This window comes from Lathyrus oleraceus, chromosome 7 (assembly GCF_024323335.1).
Source record: "Lathyrus oleraceus cultivar Zhongwan6 chromosome 7, CAAS_Psat_ZW6_1.0, whole genome shotgun sequence".
Classification (NCBI taxonomy): Eukaryota; Viridiplantae; Streptophyta; class Magnoliopsida; order Fabales; family Fabaceae; genus Lathyrus; species Lathyrus oleraceus.
The window spans coordinates 121,005,195-121,017,181 of NC_066585.1; the positions used below are offsets into that span (position 1 = coordinate 121,005,195).

Sequence of the window (11,987 nt, forward strand, 5' to 3'; positions counted from 1 at the left end):
CTTAGGATATAAAGATATCATAGGTCCATGACATGAATGAATAGAGAAGGGGATTGAGATGAAGAGGGAGGGGGGATGGAATCAACACAAATTGGTCAAAGGAGTACTTTTATCAAATTAAAATCATTCATTCATTTTGGGAGATGAAATGTATATTTCATCAATCCCCTAAATCCAAAGATTTTAACTCAACAAAGTCCAATTAACCTTCACCAAGGCCCAACAACACAAGTTCAACTCAGCAAGTCAATATTAGAAGCTCAACACAATTTATTTTGCAATTAAACAATTAAAATCAATTAAATTATGGTTTGTCAAAATCCTAAAACCTCATCAAAATACCAAATAAATGGCCATGAGATTTATCATAGGTCAAACAAGGTCAAAGGACCTTGGAGAACTTAAAAGTATTTTTAAACAATTAAAAATATTCACAAAATCAATTAAATCATGAAAAATATTAATAATGATCCAAAAAATAATTTTCATTCAGAAAATGAAAGAGGAACTTATTTAAATTTTTTTGGTGAAACTCTCATATTTTTTGGATCAATATTAAAATTAATATGAATTAATAAAAATAAACCAAATAAAATGAAAATCAGAAAATGAGAAAAAATATGGACCACTTGATCTCCCTCATTAATTGAGGTGGCAGATCAAGTGGCTGCTAGCATGCATTCCACCATAGTCACGAGTCAAAGCGTAACACAAGTGGTAATCAATTTCAACGCGCGAGATTAGATCATTTCAAATGGATCAAGTGGCTCAGATGAATGCCAACTCACCACCGGAGCCAAAGCTCTGGTCTCCTTCTCCGATGAGCTTCACCGGACTGGTTCATCCACAACCATCACCAAAATTAAAAATAAGGACATGAATTTAAAGTAAAAGTGCCTCTGAGCTCGAATCTGGCCTCAATTTATCCTAACTCCAAGTATATTGAGAGATACAAGGAGTTGAAATTTGAGGTGCACGATCTGAGTTGCTTGGATTTGACCTCAAAGCAACTCAATCTTGTTGCCTACATTGGTAGGACTTCAGGCAACCAAAGATCCAAGAGAATTATGGAGAATTGAGTGAGAATCGAAGAGATGAAAAATTCTAGAAAATACCTTCAATGCATGTCTGTGCTTGATTGATCTTGCTTTTGCTTGCTCTTGATCTTGTTCAGGACACTTGAAGGAGTAGAATTAAATGGATGAAAAGCTCAGGACTCTTGGAGTTTCGAATCTCAAAACAGTGAGATTCAAACTCAATTTCCAATGGAAATTATCAAGGTTATCCTTTGAAATGAGAGGGTTTGAAGGTATGGATTCAAAGCTGGCGCGCAGGGTCCTTGTTTCTGAGCATAGAGGGCTCTATTTATAGCCAAATGGATTGATATTTTCACACTTGAAATGAAATCCAAAAATAGAAATGTACATTGCATGGGTGCATGGGCGTGTAATAGACCCATGGAATCACTTCTTCTGATCCATAATTGACTACAAGCCTTACTGAGATCACATTGGAATGTTATGCATTGGTGTATGGAATGTTTAAGTTCAATTTGTGCCAAATGATCATTCATGTTCAAGCCATGCACAACCCTTTCAAATCTTGTCCAAAATGGATGAAATTGGACTTTTTGGAAAGGTTAGATCAATAGGAACAACTTTCATGTTGAACACTGTTTCATTTGAAGCTTGGATCATGATGAATTTTGAGGTGGAAGTTGGGAAAATCAAACATGTCAAAAACATTTCTAAGTGTCAAGCCATATGTTCACTTATTCCACCTTGGCTAACTTTTTATGTGAGCTTCAAATGAGAAAGGTTCCTTCATCAAAGTTGTATCTATATCAAATTAATTCAAAATGGTCACAAATTTGACCTTATTTGGATTTAATGTGAAGGAGTTATGCATTTTTGAAGTTGAGGAAAATCACTTTTTCAATGGCATTGGTCCAAAATGACCTATAATGTATCCTCATATCACATGCGCATAAAAGTTGAATTTGTTCTTCCTAAAAACATAAAAGTTAAAGTAGACATTTTGAATTTGATTATGCAACTTGGAAATCTTTCATATCATAAAAATTGAGCAAGTTATGATCTTGGAAAGTTGACCACCAAATTAGGGTTTAGACAAAATGACCTATAATCTTTCACCATAAAAATGACTTTCCAAACAAAAACAGCTCTAGACCTCAACATAAAAGTTGTTTGGAATGTCATTTAGAGTAACGTTTCTCTTGGAATCATTTTCATATGACAAATATTATAGGAGATAGGGTCTAGGGAACCCAGTTTTGATCAGATGAATTCCTCTGGTCAACCACCATCAACCAACTTGCTAACTTGCAATTCTATTGACCTTTGGGACTCATGGGAGATCATATATGCATAAGATGAAGAACTTTGAAGTATCCCTTGAATTATTTGATCAATTGTTGAAGAAGCTTGTTGAAGAAGTTACACAAGATACCGAGATGAATTAGGGCTTCCAAGGCAAACCATCTCCAAAATCTCGACGATTACTTTGATCAAACTAACATGTGAAGCTCATGGGGATTCATATATGATGCCTAGAGCCATAGTAGACCACTTCTTGATTGAGCTCCTTGCATTGAGGGTCTTAAATCCTAGATATGAGCTTGATGAATCAAAGGTGAGCATGTGCACTATCTACAAAAGAGTTAGACAAATACAAAGACATATTTTTGGTATTTTGGTTAGTAAATGATAAAGATACAAAGTATGATACAATCGAATAGTGCTTGGTGATCTCTCCTAATACAAACCCAATGAATGAGGGGTAAGGAGGATGCCAAGTTATGATCCCAATGCCAATGCACATGATAAGAAAGTATGAGGGATCTTAGGGTCAAAATTTGGGTGTTACAATAGACGCTTTAAAGGCCAAAACTCTTTTTGCATCCAAAACACACAACCTCTTATTTTTCATATGAATCTTGTACCCCTTATCAAGCAATTGGACAATGCTTAGAAGGTTACACTTAATTCCCGAAATATACAAGACATCTTTGATCAAGGAATGTCCACCATCCCTTCTCACAAGCGATACCGCCAGCCATTAGAGTGGTGTCATCCGTAAACTTTACTTTGTTTTTTATGGCATAATTGATTTTGACAAACCAATCCTTTCTTCCGGTTATATGAGTTGAACAACCTGATTCCAAATATCACTTTTCACTGCATTGAACTCCTTTCGTACTCATCATGGCGGCTTCCTCTTCACGCAACCGGTCAACCATATCATTCAACCGGATACAACCCAATTTTTCTGCATTCTTTGAGCTTCTACAGTTGTTGTCCCATGATAGTATATTACTACAATTTACTTATGTGATCATGACTAAAAGTGTATTCTCTTCATCAAACTCTTGCCTTGCAACCTTGGCTTCATCCCCTTAAGATTCCTTCTTTTTTGCATTGCATTCTTTACAAAATGACCGAACCGTCGACACTTGTAGCATTTCTCCTTGCTCTTGTCAAATCTTTTTTTTCGCCTCTAAAGTTGTCATGACCACCATGTTTGTTGTAGCTGCTCTCACCCCTTTGACTCATCAAATTCTTTGAATTTTGGGACTCTTTTTCACCAAAATTATGAAAATTCCCTTTGTTCTTCAAGGTCCATTTTCCTTTCGATCTCTTGTCCTTCTCATTGAAACGAGCTTGCAAATCTATCTCTGCCTTTGTCTTATTGTTATTTCTCGCCTCCATCATTTTCTCATGAGTCTCAAAAGAACTTTGCAGCTCCTCTTTGCTCATTGTCACAAGATCCTTCGACTCCTCAATAGCCACAACTATGTTGTCGAATCTTGGTGTTAAAGAACACAAGATCTTAGCAACAACATACTGCTCAGTAATGGTTTCTCCACACGTGTTCACTTGGTTCACCAACCGTGTGATTCTCGTTGCAAAATCGTTGATTGTTTCCTTTTCCTCCATTTGAATCAATTCGAACTTCCGTTTGTGAGTTTGTAACCTCATCATCTTTGCTTTGTCACCCCCTGCATAAGCTTTCTCTAAGATCTCTCAAGCTTGCTTTGACGAATCATAATCAACAACCTTTTCAAAGTTGTCGCCATCAACACATTGATCAATCAAGAATAACACTTTGTAATATTTCTTATCTTCTTTATGCGTTGTTTGCTGCACTTCAGTAGCATTCTGAACAAGAGGGGTGACCGAATTCTTGATCACCTCAAGAACATCTTGATAGCAAAATAACACATTCATTTGCTTGCACTACTTGTCGTAGTTCTTCGCATGAACAACGAGTAAATTTGCAGGGATTCTTTCATTGCAAACTGAATTTATGTTGCACACAAGGTGTTTGTGGATCTGAACCAGACTTTTGATGTCAAATGTTAGAACAAGCAACCACAAAGTTGGTGAAATAATGGTAGAGTAATTTTGGTGTGTGGAGAGTGAAAGAGGAGAATTGAGGGAGAAAGAGAGAGAATTGATGGTGAGAATGAATACTTTTATTAATTAGGATGAGAGTGCATCCTAAACACTTAAACACAAGTTACATAATGATTGGAATGTAATTTGATCAAGTACAATAGCCGAAAAAACAAACACCGGTTACGCTAAAACAGGTAAACGATTACACCGACATTGAAATTAAAACAAATTAATTTAATTTCAATGATAATCGATTACACCATTTCTAATACCTTCGAAAAATCAAATTCTCTATTAGTGGAATGTATATGAGCTCCAACCGTAATTGATTATACAGCTAACAATTGAATATAAACTTCAACAGAAATGATGATATAACACTTTTAATTATTTAAGGGTTCATAAATGTAATTACGGTATCTTAGATTTTGTATCACACATGACTCCAAAAGATAGAAGGATCCTTCCGGATGCGTTGCAAACAAACATAGGAGCAAATCTAGAGTTTTATATTTCGTTAATCCAATGTATATAACAAAAACATTGTAAATTAAAACATACTTGATATTGCAGGATGCTTAGAAGACAATCGAAAGGTTTTAATATTTTATTTGGATGAAAAATGAGAGATTTGATATTTTGGTATTTTTTGAAAGCTTTTACCATCGAAACTGATGGAATGGAGAGAAAGGAAAGGCAGTTATTGATGAAACTTAATTCAACCACTAAAAGTGATAAAATGAATGAAAAAATAATACTAATATGTTTGAAAGTAAAAGAACAAAATGACCTTTTGTTCTGTTATTACATGAAAATAATCAAATTTCACTCTCAAACCAATCATCATATAATACATGATATTTCTCTAACATCTATTACACAATTTTCTTATGAGGGAGGGAAGAAACGGTTGAGATTGAATGGAAGAGAGTAGAACTCTTCATTCCTACTATCTGCTTTAAATGTTCTAAACTTAGCCCACCATGGCATTCCTCTATCTTTGGCACTGTCCTTATAGTCAAGAGTGTTGTCCAAGAATACAGCAATTATTAATGCAACAGTTGGTGAAGAATAGAAGATGGTATTCAGGAAGTCATTGAACTGTAAAAAACCAAAGTGAAAAACATATATTTTTATCAATGATGTTTTATTTAATCTAAGTTATGAAAAATATTCATAGGAGAAAACTCACCCATCCAGCTTTGGTATGAGCAGGACCATGAAGGGCTCTGATAGTGAATTCTCTGAAATATTCAGGAATAGACAAGCCTAAGAAAAGGGATACGCCGACGATAAATAGGTTCCTCATTGAATTCATGTTGGTGAATTGCAAAAATGATAGGCCTACAGAAGCTGAAAAGCAACAAAATATAACAATTGTTACGAGACCATAGCGCGGGAAAAGCTTATTAATGATCAAGTAAAATCGAAGGTTTAGCTGTGCTTACCAACAAGACCAAACAAAACGCAGTATATTGCAGCAAAAATAGGGAATGGTATTGATGCAAATAACGCTCCGAATTTACCTGAAACAGAGAAGCAAATTATGTTGAGATTGGAATTAACTTACACATTCACATGATTCTATGGTTTGCCACTCACCTAACATTGAGAAGAATATCATAAAGCCAGCTGAAACTTGAATGACTCTTCGGCTTCCGACACGGTTGCTTCCTAGAAGCCCTACATTCTCTCTGTCATGATACTAAAAGAATCAATTTCTATGACATAAATGAAAACTATGAATTATATAGTAAGTAGAATAAGTAGAATAGCACATACACAGAAACCGTTGAACCAGTCAGTGTTCCGAATAGACCGTTCAACAAGATTCCAATTCCCTGCCAACCAATACCGCGGCTCAGGACATGAGCAGGAGGTGGCGTGGCACTCGCTAGACGCGATGCGGCCTTGAATGCTCCAGTTGACTGTCAAAACATCGAAGACAATGAGCGTTTGTTTAGAAATTAAACGGCAGAGCATCAAATGTTTACGTATTTGAAAATACCTCGATTAATGAGACTAAAACAGCAGCCATCATTCCAAAAGAATGGCCAGCATCAAATGTAGGAGCACCCCACTCAAGAGGGTATGGAATCTTTATCCTGCAGGAACAAGTTCATCAGTTCAACATCTTCTTATCTACATTGATACATGATAACATAAACATATTCAAAATTCAAGATGCTATTGGTACCAACCAAGGAGCAGAAGAAATGAGATTAGCCCTATCCGTCCTGCAATTATGTTGCGTTAAATCCGGCCGGTGTTTGTATGCTCCACTCGCTGTCAATAGATGTGCATATGCCCATATCACCGTGGTCGATATAAGCAGCGCAAATCTCTCTAGTATCGGTACATGTCTTGTCTGAAAGTTTTTCAAGTACTGCAAACAGCATAACATAATACATTAACATCATTGTTTCAAATCTATGCAGGTGTAAACAAATTGAACAAAAAAGAGGTATCACAGTTATAAGACATTTTCTTGCTAATCCAATTATTTGATTTGTACCTGGGAGAAGATTATAAACAAGATTAACATAGGAATTCCAATTTCAACACAAGTCCCCACCTGACAAAGGACATAACAACATAATGAACAACAATATATGAGACCAAAAAAATTATATTTAGATATTCTGAATATATAGTACAAGTCACGTGGTTTCAGTGTTTTACTATACCACAGGAAAGCCTCTGTCAAATAATCCAAAACCAACTAATGTAATTACAGGAACCATTCCAAGTGGGCTGAAGAATCTGCATTAAATGAAAAAAAGGACATAAATAATTTCATTGATAATACTAAATATTTATATAATATTCTTCACTCTTTGACTTTAAAAGAAAGGCTTTCTTTCTTTACCTAGAACAAATAGCCCAAATTTGACTAAATCCCAAAATAATCTGTATACTTGATGCTACAATTAGTGCTCCTTGAACTGCTCTCATTGTGCTAAGAAATCTCTAAAATTCAAACATGTTCATACTAGTTATTAGGATGAATATCAAAATTAGCAAGTTATTTGATTGAGTAGAATCTGATTAGAGAAATGTACTAACCAATTGTGGGTCCTCTATCATTGCTAAAGAAGGGTCACGAATAATGGATACAATGGGGACCATGAACGCATATGATCCACCAATAACTGTTGGTAATCTTGTCCCAAACAGTGTTTGCACAAGTGTATTAATTCCTTCAACAAAAAGTAAAGTTTGTACCACCCTTACTTTATCATCCTGCAACAATAACCCAATAATACAACTTATCAATATCATTATCAATGATTCAATCCTCTCTATCATGAGACAAATTCCAAATCACAAAACAAATAAAATCCAAAAACAAACTCCCTAACCAAATCAAGTGTCTCTGGTCCGGTTTTTAAAACATTAACTGGAAAGATGTTAAAAGGAAGAATGACTTACATCATTTCCACCCATGGATGGCACAAGAAATGAAGGAATCATAACTGCAGTTCCTAAGGCCAGAATATAATGCTGAAAACCAAGAACTATTGTCTCCACTGTACACAATACATAAACACAAACACAAACACAAAGTAAGCAACAAAAACACCAACATGAATAAAGCTGAAAAAAGTAAAGAAAAGATTCAATCTAAGCATGCAAACATACCCCAAGATGGATTTGAATCTATACAATACTCTAACCCTTGAAGTTGATCCATTGGTGAATGGCTTATCTCCTCAGGCTTTATATCAGCCATAATCACTTCCAACTTTGCAACTTAATTTTTTGTTCCACCTTCCAAATCCTACTTAGCTTGAAGAAACAATGTGCTTAGAGAGATTTATAGGGTGAGCGGAAAAAAAAACTGAGCAAGAAAACTGCAGTTTGTTTCTAACACTAGGTTCAGTTTTGGTTTCTTGAACTGTGTTGTGTTAGAAATTTTGTGACTCTTTCTCTTTTTATGTGTGCTTTTGAGTTAGAATTAATATAATATAATATTAAAATTATAAAGTTATAATATTAATGTATGGACTATGGTATTAATACTATATGAAAGGTTCCGTTAACTTTTGAATATTCCAATAGTGCCCCTTAAGGAAGTGCCAAAAAAACTGAAACTCAAATGTTACCGTTGCTTCGGTTTCTTGGGATGGAATGGAACTGAGTTGTAAAGTGGCATATTGACATAAGACTATTAAAGATACAATATAGGCTTTACAATAAGGGTAAAATATTTATTATTGTATGATCTAGATATTGAGGGCCCCAAAATGTGTTTCTTACTTCAATATTTCATCAGTTTTTTTTTTAATTATAAAATATTTTAAAGAGAAAAAAACTATTATTAAATTTAAATAACTATTTCTGTTACTAGATATATTAATATAATTTAAAAAATATATAATTTATTAGTATTATAAATTTATATTAAAAATAAATTAATATATAATAACATCTACACATAAATAACAATTTGGTTAAATATACACAACATATGTATATTAATTATATTATATAATTTAAAAGAAAAAGTATATGTGAAAAGCGCTGTACACATTTCAAGGGAGACCAAAGTTGACGTGTCAAAATAAAAAAGAGGACATTAAGAGAAAAATGTGAAAAATAAGATAAAAAGGTTTAAAAGAATAAAAGGTTATGAAAAAGAACTTATAATATTTGAAATAAAGTATAAATTAAAGTTAAAATTGTTTTCATATTTAATAAAAATATTTTATATTTTACAAAAACTCTTTATTTAATTTTACTTTTAAGTTTTCAATAACTCAATCACTAGCCATGTAAGATGATTTATTTAGGTAATATGATAAAAAAAATTATTAAGGTTGCATATTTTTTTTAATATTTGTAATTTGATTAACTTGTCCTGAATTGTATAAACTTTGAGAAAGATTGAGATTTAGTAAGTTCATATGCCTATTGGCCGAAACATTGACTACAGACAAGGTTTGTCACTAGTGTACACTATTATTTGAGTTGAGGTAGAGCATTGCAAATCTACACCATCAAAATCTAATCAATCATTAATTTTCTATTATTTTGATATTTTTAGTTCTTTCTCTCTTCTCAACATGTGGTTCACCCATCATTGATGAAAAAGTTGATAAAAGAGACAGATCCAACCATCATTGACGACCATATCATCAATAGAAACTAGTAGGTAGGTAACTTCCTTGCTTTAAAACTAGGTAAATAATGAGGGGTCACATTTGTTAGCCTTGAAACCTATATGAACAAAAAAAGAAACAAATTCAATGTTAAGTTTAAGAATGAGTTGATAAAAGAGACAGATTCAACCATCATTTATGACCATATCATCAACAGAAACTAGTAGGTAGGCAACTTCCTTGTTTTAAGACTAGGTAAATAATGAGGTGTCACATTTGCTAGCCTTGAAACCTATATGGAAAAAAAAACCTAAATTTTTCAAACCATTGTCTCAAAGTTTGTTTAAGGTCATAAAGGACTTTGTTGAGTTTGTATACAAGAGCTTAATGACCAACCACAAACCCTTATGGTTGCTCCATGTAGTATTTTTCATCAAGGGGTCCATTTGAAAATGCATTGTTTACATTTAGTTGTTGGATGGTCCATTTGTATGAAATATCATGAATGAGAATCAACTCGATGGTTATAAATTTCACCACAGGAGAGAAAGTTTCATTGAATTCATAACCTTATTTTTTATAAAATCCTTTGGCCATTAACCTAGCTTTAAACCAATGGATATTCTATTTGTTGGGATAGTAACCACAATCCAAGTATTATTTTTTCGTAGTACATCATTTTCAGCTTACATACATGCCTTCTATTGGGAGTTTGAGAGGTCTTGTTTGAGTGTATTGGTTTTAGTGTGAGCAAGTAAAAGTTTATATTCAAATTTAGGTTGAAAGAAGTCGTATTTGGCTATACTTTGCCTAGGGTGTCCACTTATATGTTTAACAACAAATATATTTAGCTTTGGGTGGGATGGTAGAATATGGAGTAAGAGACTATGTGATGAGAGTTGTAGGAGTAATTGACACAAGTTTAAATGAATCAAGTTCATGGATATTAGTTAATGCATATGAGTTTGTAAGTGAATGAGATGGTGTAAGTACATGTGGTGTGGGTAAAAATGATGTAGGTACAAATAATATCAGTAAATATGATGAAGTTACAAATAATGTGGGTATAAATAATGTAGGTTTTGATGGTTTAAGGACAAATGTATAATGTGTTAGTACGTGTGTAGACAAACTAGGTACAAATGAAGATGGTGTAAGTACAAATGCATACATTGTAGGTGTAAACGCATATGTTATAGGTATAAATGAAGATTATTTAGGGACAAATGAAAATGATGTAACTACATGTGCATATGGTGTAGTGAACAACTCAAGAAAAAGAAATAGATTCATTAAAAAATACATCTTTTGAAATGCACATCCTACCACTAGGGGATAGACACCTGAAACTTTTGTGAGAGAAATAGTATCCCAATAAAAAGAACTCAGGAGACCTAAAATCAAGCTTTTGGTTATTGTAAGTTATAAGGAGAGGAAAACATACACAACCAAATACCTTAAAAAAACATGTAGTCAGAATTATAATTGAACAAAACAGTGTATGGTATGTTGAACTGTAGGGAAAAGTTAGATGTCTGCTTATGAGATAGCTGGCTATCAGGAATGTATAGTACCAAATAGTGATGGCTAAAGATGTGTCACTATGAAGAGTTAATCCCGACTCAATACTATATTTATAGTGTTATATTTATAAAAGACATGGCTAGGGCGATGATTATAGGTCTCCCCTAACAGAGGCAACAATCATATGTTGCCCTCAAAGAGGTACCGCCTCGCCCCTAAGACTTCCATATGGCTCAGTCATGGGAAATATGGGATAAGTCGTTTCTTGGACAGAGAGAAGTTAGAGTCAATAACTAACCCACGTCTTCCTTAAAAATAGGGATTCAACGGTCCATCATTGACTAGGTGGACGATGACCTTTCCCTAGGAAACCCTAGGCTCCAAAGCAAATATACATACATATATATATATATATATATATATATATATATATATATATATATATATATATATATATATATATATATATATATATATATATATATATATATATATATATATAAAAACCCATGTGTGGTCTTAATTGAGATCATGGTGGTCTTAATTGTTCAAATCGTGCCATTCCAGTTGACACACCATGATCTTCCATCTCACATTTCTCTCTAAATAGGAAGAGTGAGGATGATCCATGGTTACAGTGGTGATGTACACCACCATCCCCACGTGTTCGCTTACCAGCCTTTGGATCACGTCTAAACGTTCTAATCATGACCATCCAATGTGTTTACTCATTTTAATGCAATGTGTCACGCGTTTGACTCCAGCGCACCATGCATTCGCGCCTCTGAGCCTTTGATCCCTTGCCACGTCAATTAATGAATTGAACAGATGGCTGCGCATTTTTTGCTATTATTCCTATTTTCTTTTATTTTCAGTTAATTCCATTTTTTTTCAAAAATTCATAAATATTTTATTTGAAGCCACAAAAATATGAGACCAATTC

At 33.8% G+C, this 11,987-nt stretch overlaps 1 protein-coding gene across 1 annotated transcript; it reads right to left on the reverse strand.

The window, feature by feature from the left end:
* Positions 1-5,158: 5,158 nt before the first annotated feature.
* LOC127105650 (nucleobase-ascorbate transporter 2) lies at positions 5,159-8,397 on the reverse strand. The gene is made up of 13 exons (XM_051042844.1): positions 8,061-8,397; positions 7,851-7,948; positions 7,485-7,661; positions 7,288-7,388; positions 7,106-7,181; positions 6,934-6,993; positions 6,620-6,804; positions 6,427-6,523; positions 6,201-6,346; positions 6,021-6,112; positions 5,867-5,944; positions 5,611-5,771; positions 5,159-5,519 (listed from the first exon to the last, which is right to left on the reverse strand). The coding sequence occupies exons 1-13, from the start codon at positions 8,149-8,151 to the stop codon at positions 5,307-5,309; spliced, it is 1,575 nt and encodes a 524-aa protein (XP_050898801.1). The 5' UTR covers positions 8,152-8,397; the 3' UTR covers positions 5,159-5,306.
* Positions 8,398-11,987: the final 3,590 nt, after the last annotated feature.